This window comes from Pyricularia pennisetigena, chromosome 1 (assembly GCF_004337985.1).
Source record: "Pyricularia pennisetigena strain Br36 chromosome 1, whole genome shotgun sequence".
NCBI lineage: Eukaryota > Fungi > Ascomycota > Sordariomycetes > Magnaporthales > Pyriculariaceae > Pyricularia > Pyricularia pennisetigena.
Genome location: NC_043740.1, coordinates 3142788 through 3167419, shown reverse-complemented (window position 1 = coordinate 3167419; position 24632 = coordinate 3142788). Strand labels below are relative to the sequence as shown.

The following is a 24632-nucleotide window of genomic DNA, read 5'->3' as shown; positions in this document are numbered from 1 at the left end:
AACCATATCAGAGGGACCGAGTTACAGCTTACCCCGCCCATTTCTGCGGAACTCCAGTGTCCACCTGCACCAAGGTACAGTGCCACCTGTTCCCAGTCAGATATTCTGGGCGTAAGACGGCGTATTACTGTCGAGATGCAGCCAATTGGTGCGGAAATGTGAAAAGGAAAAACACATGACCGTTCCGCTCCTGGAAATAAAATAAAAAAAAGTCATGTATAAGGTACCTTATATATGTGCAAATAATCTACGCTCTGAAAACGCCATGGCAGGAAACACATTTTGTCCGACAGCCATATGCCACAAGGTGTACGAACCTGTCAGCGACAAGAAATATTAACCACAACATCTTGATAACACAAGATCTGACCATGCAAACACGCCAATATTGAATAATGACTTTAGAATGAAAATGTCTTATACAAGAAAACAAATGTGTAATATGTATGCCGCCCATAGAACATGTCCTCACCAAAGAAAGAACAAGAAACATTTCTTCTCTACCTTCAAGTACTCTCTCTACTATCGTCCGTATCGATCCCGACCAGGATACTCCTCATGCGGTCTCAGTTGTCTCTGTAGCATTGATTGCTGTTGATGTTGATGTTGATGTTGTTGATGTTGTTGATGTTGTTGATGTTGTTGATGTTGATGTTGATGTTGCTGCTGCTGCTGCTGCTGCTGCTGCTGCAGGTGTTGCTGCTCCCTCAGGTCTCTTGGCTGCATCCCACCCATATCAGCCCTCATTTGCATGTGGTCCCTGAGCGGGTCACCCCTTTGTGGTGGTGGCGGCGGCCCCTGTGGTCCTCCATACGGTTGCTGCTGCTGTTGCGGCGGCGGCCCGCCTCTGTCGTACATGGCGCTGACCGGCGTGTAGCTCCTCGACGGTGGCGGGATCGGCTCTCCAGTCATCCCTGGCCCCGGAGTGCTAGCATATCTAGGGTACGGCGGAGCTTGTTGTTGCTGTTGCTGCTGCGGTGGGGGCGGCCCCTGTCGATCATCCCTAGGAGGTGGAGGTGGGTATTGATGCCCGCTTAGCGAGTGCGAATGCTGGTGGTGCGGGTGCTGCTGATGATGTTGCAGAGGCGGCGCATGTTGCTGGTAGTGCTGAGGGGGCGGAGGGCCGTGTTGATGTTGCACCATCCCGCCGCCGGGAGGAGGCTGGTTTCTAGGATCTCTAGGATCCCTCGGGTCTCGCGCATCGCGCATTTCCCTCTCACGCATTTCTCTCTCGCGAAGCTCCCTCTCGCGCAATTCCCTCTCGCGCATATCCCCCCTCATGTCTCGCGGATCCCCTCTCATGTCCCCTCTTGAATCCCGCATCTCTGCCCTTAGATCCCTCATTTCCGCTCTCGGATCCCTCATGTCCGCTCTTGAATCCACCCTCATGTCCCCTCTGGGATCCGTTCTCATGTCTCTTGGATCTGTTCTCATGTCTCTTGGATCTGTTCTCATGTCTCCCCTTGGATCTGTTCTCATGTCACCTCTTGGGTCTGCCCTTGGATCTCCCCTGGGATCCCGAGGATCTCTGGAGTCTCGAGGATCATGCATAGCATATCCCCTGTCGTCCCGCATTCCCATGTGAAGATGAGGCGGCGGCTGTTGCCCTGGAGGTGGGGCACCCGACCATGCACCTTGTTGCGGCCCCGCTGAAGATGAGGGCTTCGGTGGTCCGCCGTGTTGTGCACCCCATGCAGACTGTGGTGGAGGCTGACTGTGCTTGGGCGGAGGTGGCTGCTGTGACCAGTGCAGCGGTGCTTGGGTGTTTTGCATCGAGTTCCTCTCCTGCTGCCACGACGGCTCTCCACGGGCTGGGGGCGCTGGTCCTGGGTCGCGCCTGGAAGACTGTACCGCATATTGCGGCGTTGGCGATGCCGAGTGTGACTGTGTGACCGGCGCTCCGTACTGAGCAGCATATGACGTCGGTTGTCCTTGATACCCTGCCTGCGCCTGCTGACTCTGGGACGGAGGGAAGTGGTGACCGCCGGGAGAGTTCGTCGCGGGAGATTGGTGCTGCGGAGGATATTGTGGTCGACCATAATAGTCGCGCTCCGGCACTTGTTCCATTGGGTGGCCGGAAACCGACTGTCTGGACACGCTCATATGTTGTGGCTGTGGAGACTGGGTATTGACGGAACCGTACGGTTTCAGGGACGGCACCCCCGAAGTAGTGGGAGTGTTGCGCAGATATTGTGAAAACATGGGAGTCTGACTCTCACGCAGCGGCGAAGGCGCAGTGGACTGGGGAGGAGGCGGCGGCGGCGGGCGTGTAACGACAGACGGCGGAGGTGTCGAGGAAACCTTGACCTTGTTGTTGGTCGACACATCAACAACCCTCTTGGTGGGAGGAGCTGCCGGCGGTGGCGGCGGGTCATCGTTCAGGAGGGCCATCAAGTTAGACGTCTTGGCAGCAGGTCTTGGTGCCGGGACCGGTGGAGCGGCCATGGGAGGAGGCTGCTGAGGCGTAGACTCTCTAGGTGGCGGTGGTTGGTGTTGCTGCTGCTGTTCCATAAGCACCGAAGGCATTGGGCGCTGTTGAATCCTTGACAATGGCCTCTCCATACCAATCGGAGATCCGTGAGATGGAGTAACAGACGGGCCAGGCTCGCCAAAGTGCAGAGGCCTGTGTGGAGGAGGCTGCTGGAGGGGCTGCTGAATGGATTGTTGGATGGGCTGCGGAATGGGCTGCTGGATCGACTGCTGGATAGGCTGCTGGATCGACTGCTGGATAGGCTGCTGAATCGACTGCTGGATAGGCTGCTGGATGGGCTGCTGGATCGACTGCTGGATCGACTGCTGGATAGGCTGCTGGATGGGCTGCTGGATGGGCTGCTGGATGGGCTGCTGAATGTGTTGCTGAGTGGGCTGCTGGATGGGCTGCGGCTGTGCTTGCTGCTGTGGCTGCTGCTGTGGCTGCTGTTGAGCAAACACGGGCGGCACAGAAGTGACGATACGCGGATGGGGTGGTTCCGACTGCCTTGGCACTGAAGCCGCTTCATTTCTCATAGGAGCGCTCCTAGGAGGCGCTTGAGGCATAGGAGGGTACGCATCATACAAGTGTGGCACCTCGGGCTCTTGCTTGAGCCTGGCCGGTGCCGGGCTGTGTACCGGCGTGTTTCCGGAGCGCTCGCTGCCTTGTCTCGACTCTTCCCGTGCCTGCTGCTGGATCTGCTGCTGTATAAAGACGTCATTGCGCTGATTCCGCTTTTGGGCAATCTTATTGATTTGGGCGTCGATGTCGCTGTTGTTGTTGTTGTTGGACCAAGCGGGTCGTTGCGGTGCCAATGGTTCCATATGACTGGGACCTGGCATGGCGGCAGCGGCAGCAGTTGCGACGGGCTTCTGCGATGCTCGGGCTGGCTGTGGCTGGGTTGTTGCAATGGGTTGTGGTTCACGTTCGCGCTCGCGCTGGGGCTCCATCTCTTGGTTAGCAAACGTAAAAGATGCAATCCCTGGTCCTCTCACAGGCCGGGCCCGAGGAGACACCGTCTGCGAGTGTGGTTGCGAAACAGACGGCGATGCGATAGGTGACACTACAGCCTGCACAAGCGGCTGCTGTTGGGCGACGGGTGCCACAGCAGGCTTGGCTTGTTGTACCGCTGCTGGCTGGTTCTGCACAATGGGAGACTGCATAGCATGTGGTGGGGCAGGCGTGGTTGGAACTACGGTAGATGTCGGAGAAGCCACAGGAGGAGCTTGTGGAGCGAGCACTTGAAACCGCCCAAAGGCCTGATTCGGAGCCGACGAGATGGGCTGTGCTTGGGTCGGAGAAGGCCCCTGGGGCTCCAACTTGGCCTGCATTGGGGCGTCAGATGGCTCTGCAGAGACGATTGGCCGCGGTAAACTGGGCGCTGGAGTGGTGTCGTATTTCTTTCCGCGAGCACCGCCTGTGGGGGTTGGTGGAGGAGGGCGCTTCTGTCCGCGTTGTTTCTTGACATCCGCCTCGATGGCAATCTGCTCCCATTCGGGCTTCGCGCTATCCTTTTGACGGCTGTAGTAGTTCTTAACCTGCATGAAAGGGAAGTAAACGGTAAGCAGAGCTCGTCAATAGACACACCAGCACATCCCCATTCCGGAGCAAAATACGGTAGCAAGTACTCACCATTACCGCAGTCTTGGTCTGCATGTGAGCAGCAATAGCACCCCAATCGGTGCCAAACGACCTCAGCAATGCCGGGAAGTCATTCGCCTCAGATACACTCCAATAGCTGGACGCTCCACCCTGGGCACGTCCACGCTCGGAGCCGGACGGCTGTCCGATTTCGAATGTTGACACGCTGCTTTGTGGCGATGGCGCAGGAACTTCGGGGCGCAAGGGCGGTGCCGTGGGCTCGCTCGCGGGAGCGGCAGTCGGCAACGGTGTGGCTGGTGACCGTTCGGCGGTGACGATGGGAGCAGGCACAACACCAGGCTGCATTCCAGGTGAGGGTATCTCAAATGGCGGTGGCATGCCTTGTGCCAACACCGGCATGGTTCCGGGCGTGGATGGTATCTGCGGTGAAGGCCAATCAGGACCCCCCTGGGCTCGCGAGTTGGACCTCGACCGGTTCGTGGCAGACTTGGTAGCCAGTGGAGGCGTCGGCACCAGGTTCGTGGCAAGCTTTGGTACCTCTGTTGTCTTCTTCTCCTTGGGCTGGCGCTTCCTTGTTTTCTTCTCGGGCTTCTCGGTTCCATTCCCATCCTTGTTGCTAGCGTTGGCGCGGCGACCCGGGGTTCCTGTTGAGCCAGCTCCATCTGAGTCGGCATGAGTTGGCGTTGCTGCAGACTCAAAGTTGAAAGTGGGCGCCGCGGCACGCCTCGGTCGCCTGCGCTCTCCGTTCTCGCCCTCACCGTTGTTTTCCTCGGTCTCGTTCTCGCCGTTGCCAAGCTCAGACACGAGGGCACTGGACCTAGCCTTGCCACGGCCCTTCTTCCGCTTCTTAGGCTGCTTCTTTAGTTTCTCCTTGAGGTTCAACTCCTTCTTCTTGAGATAATAATACTGTATGCACGACTTGAAGTCACGTTTAGGCAGTTGGTCCGCGATCCTACCCCACTGCTTAGGGAACTCTAGGTAGGCCTTTTCAAACAACGCCTCTTCCTCTTCTGTGAAATTGCAGACAGGAGGAAGAACGTGCCAAGCCGCCACGAGCGTTTCGGTGGTGACTAGCCCAGAGGTGTCGATAAAAAGTTCCTTGGCGCGCTCTTCATCGTTCCAGAACATGTTGGGAATCGTAGCCTCTTTCGAAACAGGCTTGTCGTCCTTTTTATCCTTGGCTCTCTCGGCAGCTTCGCGTCTAGCTTCTTCCTCTTCTCTACTAGCCTGAATGACACGCTCGAGGTCTCTTTCAGTCGCGAACCTGCCCGCCCTCCTTCCTTCCGGCCTGGGCTCAGGAGCAGTCCGCGGGCTGGTTCCGCCCGCCTGACCCGCGTTCTTGTGTTTGGCACCGCCAGGTGCGTCCGCGAGATTGGAACGTACATATCCCTCGTACTTGGAGAGGTAATCTCGCTGAGCGACCGATATCTCTTCAAGTTTCACACCAGACTCCTGCTTGAACCGTTGCATAACAAGCTGTGTGATGCCGTCTGCGGGTACAAACGACTTGAGCAACGCCCCATCCTCGTGCCACGGGGTCACATCGAATACGGGCAAATCCTCCAAGGGCGGTGTGACCATATACTGCCGTGCAGACTCCATCGTGGCGTAGTCCAAGTCATCGATTTCGGTGGCATCGTCATCTTCCTCCATCTTGTCTGGCGAATTGGGCCGCGTAGGCTCTTCCATGGGGGCTTCTTGCTCAGGAGCCGGAGGAGGAGGTACGTTACCATTTGTCACCACGCCATTCGGTACAGGATGCTCTATCGATGGTACTGGCGCAGCAACGGGCGGAAGTTCTGCGGCGTCTGCCATGACAACATCCACATCCCGGGACTCGGGCTCGGGTTCTGGCTTTTCTGAGACCGGGTTTGGAACGTTCACATCCTGCATCTCAACATCTTCGATCTTGGGTTCTGGATTGGACGCGGTTTCCTCAACCTTTTCTGCATCTTGAGTGGTCTCAGCTTTGTTTACAGGTTCGGGTTGGGCAGCGGGTTGAATATCGGGCTGAGCAGGTGGTTGAATAAGCGGTTGAGAAGGAGGGTCAGCTAAGGCTTTGGTTTCTGATGGCTCTGGAACCGGTGCATCAACTTGCATCCCAGAGGCAGCAGGAGGTGTCTCTGGCCTGGGTGTTTTCTGCTTTTCGGGGATCGTTCCTATAATTTCCCCTAAACCGTTGGGCTCTGAAATCAAACGTGTAGCCGCCATCACCATCAAACGAGCATATGCAATTGCATCTTGCGAGGAGCTTGACGACTCCTCGACATCGAGCTTCTTGATTTCCGCCTCGGCCTTCTGGATTTCCATCTCAAAATAATCGTTCATATCCTCTTCGTCCGAGTCAGAAGATTGGTCAACTACTGGTGGGATTAGAGCCTCCTTGGGCGATGCATTGATACGGGATGCAGAAACTCGTAGTGTGGGCTTGCGACGTGGTCTTGGCCGTGGAGCCGGAGTCTGCGCAGGAGTCTGAGTGAGCTGACCGTCTCTGCTGTGTTTCTGCATAACAGGGCTCGCCGTGGGCTGGCGTTGTCGAGTGGGCGAAGCCCGTGCAATGCTCGCTGCTGACCCGAATGTGGGCATGGCGGTGTCTACAGCCGACCAAGGCGGTCGCATGTCACGATCTATCGACGCCCTAGCAGATTGCGTCTCCCGCACGACGTGATCAGGTAGGATCTCTCCGGGCTCGGCCATGTGTAGCGAGTGATGACTATCCGTGTGGGCATCTGACTTGGCGTCGCTGCTAGTCGGGCGGTTTCCATACTCATTTTGGCGCTCAGAGCCTGAAGAGGCAGGCCGATGATCAAAGGGCCTTGGATGTTGTGACGCAAAACTCTGGGATCTGTTCAACTTGGGCGAGTCGGGCACTCGTTTACCGCTGATTGCTGGGTTGATCCACTGTTTGCTTGATGGCCTCGGCTGCGGTGGCGGTTGCTGCTGTTGCTGCTGCTGTGCACGAGGCCCTGTTGGTATCGGAGGGCTGCCGTCGTGGCTGGCAGCCTTGGACGGCCCCACAGATGGTCCACGATCACTTCCTGCCTGGTGGCCAGCTGATACGGGCCGTTCCTCCGTCAATGCGCGTGGTCCCGTAGGCGGCGCTTTGCCTGTGGGGGTTTGTATCTCGCCCGCAGATGGAATCCTACTAGGGACTATGGATCCGTACGCGGGTGCTGAAGGCGCGATAGGCGGGGGCGAGATTTCCTTGACCTGCGGTTGCTGCTCGTGAGTCAAGGAATTTCTTTCCACCTTGGGTCTGATAAGATCGCGATCACGAGGAGAGCGATCGTCTCTGGGATCTCTGGGGTCCCTCGGTGGTCGATGATCGTCCATAATTCTTGGCGGCGCGTCGCGCTCATCCCTCATATCCCGTCCTCCCCAACGCCCATCCTGAGAGCGGCTGCGGTACCGGTCGCGATCATCGTAAATCGAGTTCCTTCCACCCCGGCCACCCCGGTCCCGTTCGCCTCGGCCTCGGCCACGACCACCTCTGGGATTTCCGCGGTACATCTGATGCCCAAAGTGCTGATCCGAGTTGGAAGATCCCGCAGAGAGAGGTCCATCGCGGGAGCCTCGCCGGGCCCTCTCGGCATCAACACCCAAGGGCACATCGCGATCTCTGTCGCGGTTATGAAAATCACGTTCCCTTCCTAGTGGCGACCGTGGCCTGGGAGGAGATGGACGTCGGCCGCGAAAACTGTCTCCTTGGTGCCTAAAATCGCGCTCCCGCTCTCTACTTCTGTCAGTCCGCTCCAGTCTTTCGTCACGAAACTGCAGATCTCGGCGATCAACGCGGTGGTCTTCGCGATCGCGTGCGCGATCACGACTATCGTCCCTGAAACCCCGTCCACGTCCGCGCCCACCTCTCCCGCGATATTCACCAGCATAGCCACCTCTGGGACCACCAGGGCCGTCTATCAGTGCCTTGGGTCCTCTAGGAGGCTCTCTTCCAAACGGAGCGTTGTGGTATCCATCTCTGTTTGCACCAAAAGCCGACTGGTTGGCGCGTGATTCTCCCGAAAGCCGGCGCCGATCGAGGTCGTTGTAAGGTGGCCCCCGGTCGTTGTAGCGATCCGGGGACCTGTGCGGAGACCGAGAGCGTCGATCGCCATCGTAGCGACCGCCGTATCTAGACCTGTATGTATGGTTATGGGTAAGTACACATGCCTTGCACGATGTTGGCTGGACAAAACATCACAATCAAAACAAAGTTTGATGTAATGTCCGCAGCAGGGATTTCTCGCCACCCGCTTGGAGTAGCTCAAGGTTCGGACCTGCAGTATGGAAGAAAAAAAAACCCCCAACAGCAGGTTGCAGTACGCACATTACATGAGTGAAGGGCACAGCGGCCCTGATACAACTAAAACACGGTGAAAACTGTGTTCATTTCCACCCCCAATGGCTCTTGGGTTGATAGTAATTTCTGCCCTTCGGAACGTCTACGGGCAATGCAGCGCGTCCACTTCTCCGTGCTTGTGCGTGTACGTGTGCTTGTCTATGATTGGCGTGCAACACGAATTCGTTACAGACTTGATCTCGTTGATTCTGTTTGCGGCTGGTGATCACAAACGGTCACTGTCGTGGCCGAGACGTAACTTCGCCGTTCACGCCGTAGCCTCGGTGACAGCTGAGCCTCGCGTGCGGTGTGGTGTGGTGTGGTGTGGTGGGTTTAGAGTTGAAAGAATTCTCGATTCTAGGCGATATGCGTGATTGGGGGCTATTTTGCTAGCGGAAACAAGAGGTTTAACTCGGCAGCGCTGTTGGATGAAGACTGCGCTTGTTTTTTTTTTTTTTTGCTGTGTGTCCCCCCGTTTGGCTGCCGGATTGTTGAAAAGCTGCTACGAGACAAAACAAGCAAAAAGCCTTTTCGAGGAGAATGAAGGTTGCCCCGAATTCGAGATCCATCAGGCCAAACCAAACCAGGCCAAACCCACCCGCCCGTGCTTTCTCGATTCCCGGGTACCCTTGGTGCTGCGGCGGGCGTTACCCCCGGTAAAAGCCTGCAAAGACACCCACACCCCCCAGCCAAAGCCAGCCCAATCATCCCAGCCTCAAAACCGTGCTCCAATGCGCGTGGCGCTTGCCGCTACCGGGCCTGCGCTAAGCTTAATTGGGCCCAAGACTTGATTCATCAAGCCGGCCCTTGTGCTGTCTCAAAATCCCCACTGAGCTCCATCTCCTTGGTCGTCCAACACATTAGTCGTTTAGGTCACCACGCATCACAACCGGGAGAAAGAGTGTGTGCGACCCCTGGTTTCTTTTTGTGGTATCTTGTTTGATGAATTTGATGACACCCATGGCACCGATGACCTTCAAAAACCGAAATGACCAGGGTGGCCTGTGAAAAAAAAGTGGTGACACGATCAGAGAACAGAGAGAGAAAAGAAAAAAAAAAAATCTCGCCGCCCATGTAACGACCCCAAATCAATTAATTCATCACGCCCAAACCTGCTTCATCGACCCTGTGCACAAAAAGTTGGATAAAATAAGATCGATAAAAAAGCAACCTGGCCGTCGCATGACGGGAAGAGCCCTTCCTTCAATGTACGGAGACGGAGTAAGGACTCCACTACGCATAGCAGCGAACATGGATCACATAGCCGCGCCGTCAGACTGGTTGGAAATTTGATGTGGTTCATTACCACGCAAGCATGGTACGCTACACTCGCACCAAACTACTGTCCGTCGGATAATAATTCGACCTCATTAGTGAGCATACAGGGCAGTAGCTGCAAGTCTGGCAAACTTTGCAGCGGGGATTTCTGCACCGACGAAACTTCGAACTTCGGCACGCGTTTGGTAAGGTATGGGTTTTCGACTCATGCCAGTTCCCGTCACCCGACTGGGCGCAAAGAAGTTGGCCATTGCTTTTCCTTTTTCTTTTTCTTTTTTCTTCCCTTTTTCCAAGAACGGACAATACGTAATTACCTAAGTGGTAAGTTCAGTACCCCTAGGTCCTAGTCAAGATGGACCCAGACCATCCAATGTCAACGGCGTATTCTTTCCGTACCTACTGGCCCTAGGTACATACAGTATAGCACAGTAAATTCGAATTTCCACACGGTCATGCATTTCATGGGGAACCCCTCCCTTTGCCTCGCCCCTCGTGCATCCAAGTCAGCCTACCTTACCAAGCTTACCTAAAGCAAATCTTTTTTGGCTTCATCCTTTGCATTGCAATCCGCACTAAGTCTAAAACTTGAAGGTACACACAGTAGTTTCGACAATAGTACCCAAAGTCCACAGTACTTTGTTCTACCGCACGCCAACAAAAACATGCCACAAGAGTCCCAAGCCCCCAGGCAGGCCAAGGATGCCGTCCTCGTCCAATCGGCCGAGATGCCGGCCGGCTCGCAAAAGGTCGAGGAGCTAGACTTCAACAAGTTCCGTGGCCGTCCCATCACGGCTGAGGACCTCCTCGACGGCATGAGGCACATGGGGTTCCAAGCCTCATCTATGTGTGAGGCAGTCCGCATCATCAACGACATGGTTAGCTAAAAGAGAACAAAACAAAACCATGTTTTTATTGCTATATTTTTTTTTTTGATGTTTTTGCATGAGGGGAAAATAGTATTTATAAGTGAACATAATAGCTGACCAAGTGGTCTTGTGTTTGCAACAACCCAAACAACCAAATATAGAGAGCATGGAGCGACCCAGAAACGGGCGAGCGCACCACCATCTTCTTGGGCTACACCTCCAACCTTATATCGTCGGGCCTCCGTGGCGTACTCCGCTACCTCGTTCAGCACAAGCACGTCTCGGCCATCGTCACCACGGCCGGTGGCATCGAGGAGGACCTGATCAAGTGCCTCGGCGACACGTACATGTCGTCCTTTAGCGCCTCGGGCGCCGACCTGCGCAAGAAGGGCCTCAACCGCATTGGGAATCTCGTCGTTCCAAACTCCAACTACTGCGCCTTTGAGGACTGGGTCGTCCCCATCCTCGACAAGATGCTCGACGAGCAGGAGGCGGGCAGGGGCAAGGGAGACGACGGCGAGGACGCTGTCAACTGGACCCCGAGCAAGGTCATCCACCGCCTCGGCAAAGAGATCAATGACGAGCGTTCCGTCTACTACTGGGCCTGGAAGAACGACATACCCGTCTTCTGCCCTGCCCTGACCGACGGTAGCCTTGGCGACATGCTGTACTTCCACAGCTTCAAGGCCTCGCCGCGCCACCTGCGCGTCGACATCGTTGAGGATATCCGCAAGATCAACACCATCGCCGTGCGGGCCAAGCGGGCCGGCATCATCATCCTCGGCGGCGGCGTCGTCAAGCATCACATCGCCAATGCCTGCTTGATGCGCAACGGAGCTGAGTCCGCCGTCTACATTAACACGGCTCAGGAGTTTGACGGCAGTGATGCCGGTGCGAGACCAGACGAAGCTGTTTCGTGGGGCAAGATCAAGGCCGGAGCTGACGCGGTCAAGGTAAGCCTTGTCTTGTATTCCAGGCTGGTAGCCGCCAGTATGCGAGAAACTAATTGGAGATATCTTCTGCATTGATAGGTATATTTGGAAGCAACTTCATGCTTCCCATTCATCGTGGCCAATACTTTTGCAAGAGATGATCAGCACGTCAAGTCTGATAGCAGCTAGACTATCTCTTAAGTGACTTGAAATAGAAATGAATTCAATGAAAGCACACCAATCTTAAAACAGTGTCTCAAGTCATTCACGGAAGCTGAAAGAATGCGCGACAAGTTTCGAGTCGAAGTAGTTATCTGTCAAGTGTTGAAGGAGTTCTAGACAAGTATTAAGACTCCAAGAACGCATGTACCCATTCCTGAGGGATCCAATTCGAGAAAGCCAAGAGTGTAGCCTGGACCAAATGAAGATACTCAAGGTAACGTACATGGCAAGTTTGAGATCGAAATAATGACAAATGCTCCACGCTTCACGTGAACAAACGCCGACCCAATTACCGCAAAACATGAAAGAGGGAAAGAAAATAAGGTGAACAGAGAGGAGGCTTGAAAAAAAAAAGCTAGTATATGCTATAAATAACGCTCCAAACCGTATCCGGGCGAACGGGGAAAGATAGATGTAATAAAGTCTTGTCCAACAGTTGAATGAAAAACATCAAAAAAAAAAATATGAACGTAAGAAATGTAACCGGAACCCATTACGCGTATTTGGCAATACTCTGTTCATAGGACAGAAAAAGAAACACAAGGTGACGTACATCCTCTTCTTTCCAAGAACATCATCCTGTTTCGTCACACTCCAGCCAAGATCAAGTTTGCGTGGCAGCCTGATCAGGTTCAACTTCAACCGCGTTGTCACCCGCCTCAGGTGCTGACTCCTCGCCAACTGGATTTTCTGGCACAATGCCGTTCTGCCTCTCCCATACCTCCCTACGAATCTTGTCATCCATTGCCTTTCTGGCCCGTTCAACCTCTTCAAAGCCTCCGGACTTCTTGAGCTTGCCTTCGCCCACAAACGCCGTGATTTCCTTAGTCAATGCGTTGCCCTTGCGGGTTTCGAGCTCCTTCTGCCGCAGCTTCTCGGCACGCTCGATGGCCTCAAGGCGATTTTCGTGGTTCGGCTGCAAAGCTCGCACCTCTCCAAGCACGCCCTCTTTAGCAGCTGAGGGATCGACAAAAGCGTTGTTGCCAATGTTCTCAAGGCCTCGTGAGAACTGCCTGAGCACACCAGGACCAATCGGCCCGGCGGCGTTGCCTGCCCCGGCATCTTTGAGTTGTTCTTTGGTTGCTTGTTCCACCAGCGCGAAGGTCTCGGATGCCTTTTCCAGATCGTCCTGGAGATCGATCATGAGCTCCTCCATAATACGTAGCTCCTCACGACCTTGGCAAACTTCTTCCAGCTCCTTCTCCCAGATCCGTGTCCAAACAGGCTTCTCACGTTTCATGTACTCCTCCATCTTCTTAAGCTCTATGGTGAGCTGTGATATCTCCTTGGCAACCGTCTCCAGCTGGCGCGGGCGGGGGCGGACACCACGGGTGACGACATCCTTGCGTAGATCCTCAACTATATCCTGGAGGTCATCTACCTGTGTGACAAGTCTGTCAGAATCGGTATTAAGCTGCTTGCGACCCTTAATCACGTATGCTTGGCCACCTCCACCCTCAGTATCAGGCATAGATGCCTTGGCTGCTGCAACCTTGACGTTGTTGGCCTTAGTCCGCAGTGATGCCATTGAGCCTTCAATTTCGGACTGGAAATGTGAGTATGTCTGCCGTAGGACAGCGAGATCACGTCGAAGATTCCTGAGCTCAGACAACTCGTTGGGATTTGGCCGTCGAGAAACAGCAGGTGCTGACGTGGTGGCTGATGATCGCGGCGAGTGTTCTGCCGGTGGTGTCATAGGTGCCTGCGGTGGTGCGGCGGCGAGGCGTGCAATTTCTTTAGCAGCTTCCTGTTGCCTATCCGAGACTCTTTGTAGAGCCGTCGAGTGGTCGTCCACGTTCTGTTTGACTTCCTTCACAATTGTCTTGATCGAATTCAGTCCTTCATCAATATGTCTCTTGACCTCATCCAGGGCCTCAACATTGAGCACAAGCACCGTACGATCTTTGATATCTGCCAGATCCTCAAGTTCGTGTCGAACCCCTGATACCGGATCCTGTATGTATATTTCGGGCAAATCGGCGCCGTTGTTATGAGTGTTCCAGGAGAACTTCTCGATAAACGCAAGCTGGAGTCGCCCAAGGGTAAGCCCACTGTAACCACTCGGGAGCACAAACTTCTTGACCTTCGACTTGTACTGCAAAAATAGGGTCAGTTCCTTCGTGGCTGTTGGTGAATGCTCGCCCATAGACTTCTTTTCTGGAGTTGTCGTCGTCGCAGCCGCTGTAGGCTCTTTCTCGACTGATGTGTAGTCCTTCGCAGTGGTCCGTGAGGGCTGCGGAGTCAGGTCTCCGTCGTCGGGCACTCCGACCGGAAATTCGTTGGTAGGAGGGCCTCTGAGGGTGGCGCTGGTCTCAGGCTGCCTTGCGGTTGACTGGGATTCGGATGGTTCAGAGTCAAATGACTGCTTGTCTTCTGTAATACGACTTGGCGTACGGACAGGCGAACCATCCAAACGAGAGGCACGTTGGTTTGGAGCATTTCGCCGCGTATCTGACCTTCCCTGGACTGCGCGCAGCGATTCCTTGATCTCGCCGCGGCCTCTGTTCGGGATAGGGCCCATCTGCGCGGGGAGCATAGGGATGCCGTTTGCGCCTGGGCCAAGATGCTTGGATATTTGATAAGCCGAATATCTCCGTGAGGCTCTTCTTTCCAAATCCCCACCCCGCTGTAGCGCCGCAAGCGCGCTTTGTTGAGCCTTGGGCGGAGGTGGCGGTGGGAAAGAGTTGACGTCGACTGTTTCTTGCGGCGGTGGTCGGTCGGGAATGGACTCATCGCCAGGGTACGGAGGAAGTACCGGCATGTTCTGCATGGTATTGCTCGATAATGATGACTGATCGGAAGCAGTTGAGTTTTGCGACTGGTCCCGCGGCATTCGCCGGTTGTTCGCTGCATTCTTGCTCGGTCCGCTCTGAGAATCGGGTCGGTACCCATTTTCGATTCCTTCATTTAATAACGAGCTTAAGCCGGTGTTTGTGCTCGCAGTGGTACTGGTACTAGAGGTCCTGCCCAGGTTATTATCAGGGGCCGAAGTATCCTCTCTGTCCCGCGGCTTTTGCCTCAGCTTTTGCTGTTTTCTCTTAAGACCGTGTAGAAGGTTGATTATAATATCGCGGATCTTGGGCAAGTAGTTCTCCAAACTCTCGACGCTAGCTTCTTGACTGAGTGTTGATTCAAGAATATTGCGCAGCTTTTCGGGCACGTTTCCCAAGTCACTAGTATCGACGTTGATGGCACCAAAAGCGCGGCATGCCATGTTAAACTCGTACCCAAGTCTGACGTAAACGTCCGACACTTGACTGTCTGATGCCTGACCACGCGACCACTGTGTGAGGATTTCCAAGAGTTGCTTTGTTGCCACGAGTAGCCGTGTAACACTCTTTTCTATTTGCGATAGAGGCATTGCGGAGCTGCCCGATGACTGGTTGATATATTGAGTGTGAGCAATAAGTGTATTCAGAACCAGAAGGTCCATCTTGCACTCAGGAATGGGAAATAGGGGAGCAACATTGTATGGGACGAAAGGGGGAAAAAAATGACAGTGAATGGCTCTTTTTCTGCAGACTTCAGCATGGCCAAAGCACTTGCTGTAGGTAAAAGGTGGTGACAAGAGCGATAATGACGCAGGATAAATGCCAAAACACATACGTTCGTCCGCCGGGTGCTGCCGCCTCCAGAATTTCCAGGGCCATAAGAGACCGCCCCGCCACCTCCGCTGCTGCTTCCGGTTGACCTGTTTGAAGCCGTTGAGGCGCGTGGCTGGACCGGGCCGGCCATCATGTTAACTGCGGGAGATATGGATCGCACGGGAATATTTGGCGGCGGGCCTGGTTCTGCACCGGGCGATCGTCTCTGCATCGAACGTTGAGATCCTCCTTGAGCCTGCATCTCGTATTAAAGCGATAATTTGGAAGCCCTAGCCAGGTGGCCGGGTGTGCGATTGTGGCGGTCGCTTCGGCGTGGTATCGTTATCGAATCGATCGTATTGGGTTGGGTTGGGCAAACGCAATAATCATAAATTGTTGGCACGCGTCGCGGAGTCGTTCGCTTCACGTGGCGAAATTCAGATTAAGCGTAGAGCAAAGCTGTGAAGCAGTGGCAGCATCAACGTGGTACGTACCAGTCGATGTTTGTTGACATTGTTCTCGCAAGAAACAAAGAATAATAAAAAGAGGCCCTGAGCGTCGACTCGCAGCAGGAAGCTTGCAGGTCAGTCGGACGGTGACAGGCGGCTTTGAACTCGTCGTCGCAGCTGGCAGGTAAATTCCTGCGTTGAACGATCTGCGGGTGCCGATTTGGGCGGCGGCCAACCCGCCCCACTTCTTGCCTCTGAGTCTGGAAAACCCACTGTGCTGAGAAGGGACTCTATTCGTATAGCAGCCTGGTGTTTCACTACCCCGACCACAGTGCGGACCTAATGCGGGTTAGACAACGATCATCGGGGTAAAGAAGCGGGTTGGCAGGCTCAAGACGAGTTTCTTACTAGCCAGCACTTCCCCGTCCATATGCTAACAGCGTTTGGGCCAAATCCGACATTGGGTTCTTGAATGAAACCAGCGGAACCTATATCGGCTCATTGGTTTTTCAACGGGTTCGTCGTCCATGATGACGGTCCTCAGGAAAGAGAGGTTTGGACGACCGGGATCTCGTTTCGACATCGTCCACGCTCTGTTGGGAGAAATCCCAATCAAATCTTTGATAGTCGCTTCAAACTACGGTGTAGACTAATGCCAAGTCAGGTAGCTAACTTTATTCGACGGATGATGAACAATCACTGAACGCTCAACTAAATAGTTTTTACTTGGTGCAGCATGTGCTACGGCGACTCTCGCAAGTTGGTATGATATGTACATTATTTACCTGATTGCCAAGTGGCCACTGTAGCTTACCTTGGGTTTCACAGACGATGAGATACTTCACCCTAAGGGGAACTCTGAATATGAGATGGGATGACCCGGAATCCCCTCAATTGCGCCCGTTGCTTTTTTTTTTCTTTTTGTTGTTTTTGCTTCTCGGTGAGCTCAATGACAGGGACAGAAACGGTTAGAGCGGGTACTGGTCTTGCGGTGTGCCTCGTACCGAGCGGGCGGCTGGATTCTTGACTTGGTCTGGTCTTAATGCACTGCTGCTATTGAATTGCGGCTAAATCCCGTGTCTAGGGCGGCAGTGCGCAATTATACACTCACCTTTCCGAACAAAACAGGTGACTTTCAATGACGTACTGCGTGGGAAGAAGCATCCCGTCCTTCTATCGGTCTCGCATTTCAAAGTCTCAATACGACGATAGCGCAGTGAGGCCTTTGCCATGGTCCACTAACGCCGACTTTGTTGGTAATTGGTTTTATGTTTTAGGAGAGCATCGCACGGACAGCGATTCTTATAAGTCAGACCAGCGAGCCTCTAACATGGTTCGCCTCGCGGTGGTCCGTCATTCTTGCCTATAGCTAGGACCGAAAGGCCAATTCTGCATCCGCGCTAGTTTCCACTGGCGTTGACAAGTTGATTGCACTGGAAGCTGCCGAACAAACCCTCCGGGACTCGGACGGATCAATGGCAACATACGAGCGAAGCATACAAGTACTGCATCTGTTGAAGGCCTGTGCAATCTGAATATCAAGCAATGTTTGTTGGATTTTCGGACTTTACCCTAGCACGAATTATAAACACATCGAAGCCAAGACCTTTTTTCTTTTTTTTTGCCAAGCTTTTTATAGTGTTCAACTACAAGATATTTCAACACTGCAAACATAGTCGTCGAAAAGTCCCATCTCAAATAATATTTAGGTCCACACTAGTGTCCATTTACAGTGTTATTTCTCTCAAAACCAGGGACAGAACCCGTTCTTCAAAACATTACATGATGGCCACTGTAACGCTTTCAAGTCCAAAGATAGCGATCATTGGAGCTGGGCCAGTCGGCTGCATGCTTGCACGTCTCTTACACCTAGTCGATGTTGAATGCACTGTTTTCGAGGGCGATGACTCTCCCAACTATAGGTCACAGGGCGGCACTCAGGACCTACATACCGACACCGGCCTGGCCGCCACGAGAGAAGCCGGTCTCGACAAGGACTTTGAGGAGCTGGCACGCTACGATGGTGAGGCGATGGAAATAACGGATGAGAAGTGTAGTATCCTGATGCAGCTCGAGGCCTCAGGGAAGGACAAGACTCGCCTTGCTGGCTCACGTCCTGAAATTGACCGCGTCTTGCTCAGGCAGCTGCTTGGTCAGAGCTTGCCCAAAGGGATGATTCGTTGGGGCCACCACTTGAAAAGCATCGCAGAGGATGGGCGCCTCATCTTGAGAAACGGCACCGAGTCCGGCTGCTTCAACCTTATTGTTGGTGCAGAAGGAACATGGAGTAAGGTGCGCAAGGTGTTGAGCAACCAGACGCCGGTCTATTCAGGCCTTAGCATGTACGAGCTTGCCATACCGGAGCCGGAAACGGGAACCCTGAGCTTTACAAGCTGGTGAACCGCGGTAGCGTTTTCGCATACTCTCAGGGCCGTGAACTGGTAATCTAGCAAATGGGTTCTGGTGAGCTCCATGTCTATGCCATCTTCAAGGCTGACGAGAGCTGGATGGAGGAGCAGCGCAAGAATCCGCCCGCGTTGGCTGAAGTCAAGGAGATACTCCAAGAACGGCACGTTTGTTGACTGCGACGGAAATTTGAAGGATGGCCTGGCAGAATGTGAGAAATACATCCCACGTCGGCTCCACATGCTTCCTGTGGGGTTCCGCTGGAAGCACCGTCGGGGGGTTACAATCATTGGCGATGCGGCACACGTCATGACCCCATTTGCGGGCGAGGGCGTCAATTTCGGTGTCGAAGATGCCCTAGATTTGTCGACAGCTATAATCGCGGCGGTTGAAAACAACAGTCCAGAGGTATCTGTTGCTGATCGTCTCGACAAGGCGGTTGATAAATACGAGATAGAGATGGGGCCACGGGTAGATGGATACACGAGGCTCACTAACGACTTGATGAATACTTGGTTTTTCTCCTCCGCACCGCCTAAAAGAAGATCGTCAGGGCTATGGGCAGGTACGTCAGCTTTGACTCTCCATATGTTCTGCGGCCCTTCGCCGGCGTGGGATTGCAAATGTACTATGCGATGAAAGAATGCGCTGGCCAGTGTCTTTGGTTGGTAAGGTGTTATAGGTGGAGATGGTTGAAGGACCCTTTACATAACCTGATTATAGTATGTAAGCTTGGCAAGAGATTTACGAAGCATTGAGATTTACGTATAATTACAACTTACTCCCAATTGTTTCCATTGACAGCTAGGCGGGCCGTGGTAAACGCAGCAACCAGACAAAGACTCCACAATTGGGCAACGGGGGCCTTATGTACAGCATGGTATTCCAGGGGTTTGGTTTGTCCCATAAGGCCGCTCACGTGTGTTTCTCTGGACTGGTTTCAGGGGCATGGCACATATACCTGCAACGAGGTGAGAGAAAGAAAAAAAAACAAAGCTCTGATGCGATATGAGGCTAGAATAACTTCAGGGCGACTAGAATGTCATGGGCTTGTCGAGAAGAAAATATTTGTTCGAAACGAATTTCTACTGCTACAGGTCCAGGCGCCACCATTTCCATCGGCGAAGATGAATGGTGCTGGGATTCAATCTCAAACACGCCTTGGCGGCCGCTAGATGTTGGGAACCTGGCGGGTCCACAACAGCCTTTCCCCGAACCCTGATGATCACCAATTGATAGGTTACTGATCCCAGTACTCTCTAGAATGTGGGGTCTGAGAGCTGAATTGTGCCTGAGGCCGCCATCTCTTGTCAATGGACGGATTTGTGAATTGACGGGCTGTGTTGCAAGGTTGGTTCAAAAAAAGAAGAGAGCTCCCCGTATTGTTTGACTTTCTGCTGTTAACTTCTGGCCCGTTCCCGAGGCAGCTTCACTTTGAGGACACCTCACATCCCTCCTCATTCTTACCTTCACAATCTGGCACTGATCTTTAAGTGCATACTTCTTTTCTTGTTGTTGGTGGGAATTCTCTCACTTGTTAGGCTGGATTCTGACGGCCGCCCTTGGAAGGCCAACAAACAAACCTAGTATCGTACCAACACTGATTCGCGCGCCACACCGAAATCTCCCATCATCTACCACTGACTGTACCTACGACGTACGTACGGTACCTACGTTCGTTCGCCCGGCGACCATTCTCTTCCACTCGATCTCTTTGAGCCTTCTTTTGTATTGGAGCAGCCGCCGACGTATATTTGGTCAGCTTCTCTTCTGCATCTCCACACGCTGTTTCGACCAACAAACGAGTGCGGCTTGCCAGAAAATTACATGATTGTAATCGCGCCAACCGATTTTCTTCACGACACGATACGACGCCCCGAACTTAAGTCCAACCTAATCGCTGCACCTCGACGTACCAGCTACCGCTGGCTTCCACCAAGAATTTCTTGCGACCCGACCACTGTAATCACTGACTCCCGCCGTACAAACCTACCGACCTACCTCACCTACCCACTTGCGCAACAACACGATAGATAGATGAACGAGAACACCACGCAACCCACTGCCAAAAAACCACAACAACCAGTGGAACGGTCTTTTTATAGTGGCAAGCTGGACGACGGAGGAAGGAGGAGCTCGAGTCCTACCACCAGGTAAGAAAACGACACATCAAACCGCACTTTCCTTCCTGGCCCCATTTTTATTTTTCCCTGGTACCATTTTGGAGCGGCCAGCCTACCTCCCGCCGCAAGCAAAGCAAGCAAGCACAGCCCGGGGCTAGTTCGACACACCAAAAACTTTCCAGGACGCACGCAATTGCCAGCAACGAACAAACAACCACCACCACCCATTGCCGCCCTGTGTTTCCCCATGGTGTGACAAAAATCCGCACACGAGGTGGGAACGCACTCGCCAGCTTTTTTTCGACCAAGCCTCTCATCAATTGCTTGCGGAAATTTAACCCAAGACTGACACGACCGGTTTTCCTCTCTGCAGACAGCCTCCCGCCGCGCAGAAGGCTTGGACCTCTGCCAAGAATCCTATTACGGGTAGATCGACCCAGACTCCACAACAGAACCACGCCGACAACATCAAGCAGTCAAAGATAGAATCGCTGCGTGAGGTGAGCTAATATCCCTAGGCCCTTTTGCAACACCTACCTCGTCTCAACATTCCTGGATCGACCTGTCAACTATTGTTGTCAATTTCAATTTTGGATCAAGTCAAGCTTCCCACATTCATTTCAATTGCGGTTCTGTCGCACATCCACTATTCTGTAGTTTAATCCCCACAACCCACTACTACCTTACCCACTCATTTTACTACGTTGACTTGTCCTCATCGTCACATCAATCACTGCCGTTTCTAACACAATTCTTTCGTTCGAGATTAGGGGCAACGAGCCCGGATTACTCTCAACTCTGGCGCTGAGTTCGAAGGCATTTATGCCCACAACCAGGCAGATCCGTCCAGCTTCTTTCTGAGGATGGTTCAGCGGCGTAAGGGCCCCGGCGACATTTCAAACGGATCAGCAAAAAGGGAAGAGCCCACAATGACTTTCTCGAGAAAGGATGTGTCTGAGGCTCGCAACACTGGTGGCAATGTTACAAACAAAGATGGTAAAATGCAGAACGGTATGCAGCAAGGAACCGCCCGGACAAATGTATCATGGGTGACGCTAAATCTTGATTGCAGGAAATCGCACCGGGTTTCGAACAGACACGGCCATATCCAAAAATCGGCCTGGAGTAGAGCGTGTCCTCCAGCCCTGGGTGCCGGACAGCGGCTCCGAGATCGATGGCAGTCTCGAGAGGATGTCTTTGAATGACTCCTCGCAAGACGGAGGTAAATGGGACCAGTTCGCGACCAATGAGAAGAAGTTCGGTGTTAAGACAAGCTATAATGAAAACTTGTATACGACGGCCATCAACAGGAACCACCCTAACTACAAGGAGAGGGATGCTTTTGCTAAGCGCAAGGAGCAAGAGATCCTCGGCAGCGCGCCGACAACTTCGCACGTGGCAGAGGAGCGTGTGATGGATTATTCAGGCGGCAACGATGCCAAGGGTGACGAGGAGGATAAGTATGTATCGAGTCCCTCGACAACATCGGGGCTTTCAATTATAGCTAACAACTTGCTTAGGTACAGTGGAGTCCGCCGCCAGGACTTCCCCCCGCTGGGTGGAAGTCGAGAAAACAAGTACACCCCTCCTGCGAAGCGCGCACCAACTGGTGCGGGACAAGGCTCGGTTGCTGGCGCGCCCGTCGATCCTGCCATTATCTCGTCGCAGCTCAAGGGTAGCCAGAAAAAGCCAACGACGCAGAATTCGACTGAAAGCAAAGCCTCGAAGAATGTTCAAAACAAGTCGTCCGCACCTAAAAATGTTGAGGCCAAGACCCCTGAGCCAAAATCCGAGCCCAAGCCGGAGCCCAAGACGGATGCAAAGGCAGACCCCAAGGCAGCCGAGGTAAAATCAGCCGACAAGACGACGGATTCAAATAAGACGGATGAACCGAAACCCGCGACTTCTTTGCGGCCCGCTGCTGCAGCTGGCCGGGCAATTTCCCCCCAAACGAAGCCTGGTGCGGCAGCCCCTAGTGCCACTTCCACAGTAGAGCGCGACCTTGTTCTCCATTTCAGGCATTTTGCGTCACGGGAACGAGAGAAGGCAAAGGAGGCACGCACAAGCAAAGTCAAGGCCGATCAGCGCGACAAGCTGCAAGACCTCAAGAAGTTCGGGGAGAGCTTCAAGCTCTCCACTCCTGTGCCAAGCGACCTGATCCCCATCATTGCCAAGGACCCGGCGAAGCAAAAGGCCATCCAAGAGAAGGCTCTGCAGAATGCTGAGGAGATTGCTAAGGCCAAACTGACCAAGGAAAAGGATGTTGAGACTCCGGCCAAACAGCCTGCCGTCAAGTCAGGCAAGGACCAGGCACATGCCGTCAATTCCACTGCTCCTCAAGCTACCCCAGAAGTTCGCAACGCATCGCGATCTGGAGCGCCCCAGCAGACCCCGGTTTCGGCTAACCAGAACCAGCGCCACCCCTCAAACCGTCCGTCTTATACTCCGTCTGGAGGATACAACAACTCTTATCGTGATGGCCGAGCGTCGCAGTATGGACCCCAAGGCCGGCAAGCCGGAGGCAATTTGAGCTCGCGGCTTCGCGCGGTTGAGTCCAACAGGAACCCGCAGCAGATGGCCATGCCACATGCGCTCCCGAACCAACGTCCCCCTCCTACTGGACCGGCGAATCTTGTGGGTTACAACCCTCAATTACCGCCACTACAGATGCACATGGCGCACCCCAAGCTCAACCCCAACAGCCATGAATTCAGACCTAACGCGTTTGCACCTGCCTTCAACCCGAATGGCGGGGGACCCAGCAATGGGTCAAATTCTGGCTTGGGCATGAGCAATATCGAAGTGCCGCCTCAATCGACCCTCGCGCCGGGACCGCTGGTTCGCCGCAAGACCAAAGCTGTCGACGTCAAGAAGTGCAACATCCTGGCCCACATCAAGACTGCGACACCCCCCGCTGGACGCAACTGGGATGAGAACGAGGGCTTGCGCCCCGCATATGATACTTTGCCCACATGGCGGCAGCTGAAGGATGACGAGGCACCTGACTCGACGATGCATATGACATACACTGAGTACCTCGAGAAGATGCCTTATGGAGGTGGTTCTATGGCAACGCCTAATCAGCCGCATGCAATGATGGCTCATCAGTATCAATTGCCGCTCCATATGCAGCAGGGCGCCCACAACCTTGCACCTCGGCAGTCTCCGCACATGCCTCCCATGCAGATGCCTGGAGCCCAGCACGGCCACATGCCACACGTTTCTTATGCTGGCGGAGACGACCATAGGATGATGCACTCCAACTCAGCTCAGTCTTATGCCTCTCCTCGGATGCCCCAGGTGCCTATCGGATATCCACCATCAATGGGATCCCCTGCACAGGTTCCGTACCAGCAGGGCGTGATGCCACCCTTTATGCCTTCAACGCCGCAGATGAATAACTACCGCTCTTTTTCCAACAACCCGCAGTATATGCCCCAGCAGAACAGTAGCCCAATGACGGTCCCGATGATCCAAGGGCAGTTTCTACCCGCTCCGAACCAGATGGTGGCCGGCGGTCCCCCGATGATGTACCCAGGCGGTCACCAGCAGTTCGTTCCAGGCGGCGCAGCTGCGCCCCAGCCCATTCCTGGTGCCACTGGGGGCTACCCTAGTCCTGGGAGGCCTCAGGCTGCGATGATGTCTCAGCAGGGCTCCCAGCAGGGCCAGCCTATGTATGGTGTTAGTCCCAGCATGCAGTTCCAGCAGCCTGTGTTTCCCTCTGGTCATCCTGGACACAGTAGGTTTCCTTTTCTTTCTTATTAATGATTTTCACCATCAAGATTTGAGTGTCGAAATGTCCGTGGCTGACAAGAACACGTACAGTGGGAATGAGGGGCGGCTATAACGGTGCAGGCCCTCAATATGGATCCAGCCCACAAATGCATCAGCACCAGTACGGCGGTCAACACCGTAACAACAATAACAACAACTATGGCGGTGGGGCTAGGCATGGTCAGCATCAGGGTGGTCAGCAAGGTCATCAGCTGCCAATGAGCCAACAGGGCCGCCAGTCCGATGCCCCTGAGGAAGGCAAATGAGAGATCACAGCTGCACCGAGCAACTACAGCGTCCTTCTCAGCGTCCCCGCGACAGACCCTAGACGTTCAGCCTTTCTTTCCGACTTGATGAAGCACTCGGAAGCGCCGTGGGCGACACGAGGCTTTTGTCATAGCGTCTTCGACTGTGACTAGATGGTAACATTGCAATACTCATTTCACCAGGTTGCTTGCTCAAGATTTTCATCTGGTTTCTGGGACAAATCAATTTCATCTTTGATTGCCGCCACATCTGATTCTTAGCAGGATCGGAATCCCCAAGAAAACCACTTTATTTCCATCTATGTTTATGCTGAGCACAGCGCC

At 53.9% G+C, this 24632-nt stretch overlaps 6 protein-coding genes across 6 annotated transcripts; 3 read left to right on the top strand and 3 right to left on the bottom strand.

Moving 5' to 3' along the window:
* Positions 1-522: 522 nt before the first annotated feature.
* On the bottom strand, positions 523-8398 carry PpBr36_07501 (uncharacterized protein; the record flags this gene model as incomplete). Its single annotated transcript, XM_029894638.1, has 3 exons — positions 523-4008; positions 4103-8254; positions 8393-8398. The coding sequence occupies 3 exons, from the start codon at positions 8396-8398 to the stop codon at positions 523-525; spliced, it is 7644 nt and encodes a 2547-aa protein (XP_029747801.1).
* A 1950-nt stretch (positions 8399-10348) lies between these two features.
* On the top strand, positions 10349-11673 carry PpBr36_07500 (uncharacterized protein; the record flags this gene model as incomplete). Its single annotated transcript, XM_029894637.1, has 3 exons — positions 10349-10561; positions 10714-11505; positions 11584-11673. 3 exons carry the CDS (start codon positions 10349-10351, stop codon positions 11671-11673), a joined length of 1095 nt encoding a protein of 364 aa, XP_029747800.1.
* A 637-nt stretch (positions 11674-12310) lies between these two features.
* Positions 12311-15552, bottom strand: PpBr36_07499 (uncharacterized protein; the record flags this gene model as incomplete). Its single annotated transcript, XM_029894636.1, has 2 exons — positions 12311-15085; positions 15313-15552. The coding sequence occupies 2 exons, from the start codon at positions 15550-15552 to the stop codon at positions 12311-12313; spliced, it is 3015 nt and encodes a 1004-aa protein (XP_029748870.1).
* A 161-nt stretch (positions 15553-15713) lies between these two features.
* PpBr36_07498 (uncharacterized protein) lies at positions 15714-16169 on the bottom strand (the record flags this gene model as incomplete). Its single annotated transcript, XM_029894635.1, has 2 exons — positions 15714-16078; positions 16148-16169. The coding sequence occupies 2 exons, from the start codon at positions 16167-16169 to the stop codon at positions 15714-15716; spliced, it is 387 nt and encodes a 128-aa protein (XP_029748869.1).
* A 1355-nt stretch (positions 16170-17524) lies between these two features.
* On the top strand, positions 17525-18784 carry PpBr36_07497 (uncharacterized protein; the record flags this gene model as incomplete). The annotated part of the gene is made up of 2 exons (XM_029894634.1): positions 17525-18135; positions 18190-18784. The coding sequence occupies 2 exons, from the start codon at positions 17525-17527 to the stop codon at positions 18782-18784; spliced, it is 1206 nt and encodes a 401-aa protein (XP_029748868.1).
* Positions 18785-20182: 1398 nt separating this feature from the next.
* On the top strand, positions 20183-24308 carry PpBr36_07496 (uncharacterized protein; the record flags this gene model as incomplete). Its single annotated transcript, XM_029894633.1, has 5 exons — positions 20183-20298; positions 20642-20768; positions 21039-21279; positions 21341-24007; positions 24094-24308. 5 exons carry the CDS (start codon positions 20183-20185, stop codon positions 24306-24308), a joined length of 3366 nt encoding a protein of 1121 aa, XP_029748867.1.
* Positions 24309-24632: the final 324 nt, after the last annotated feature.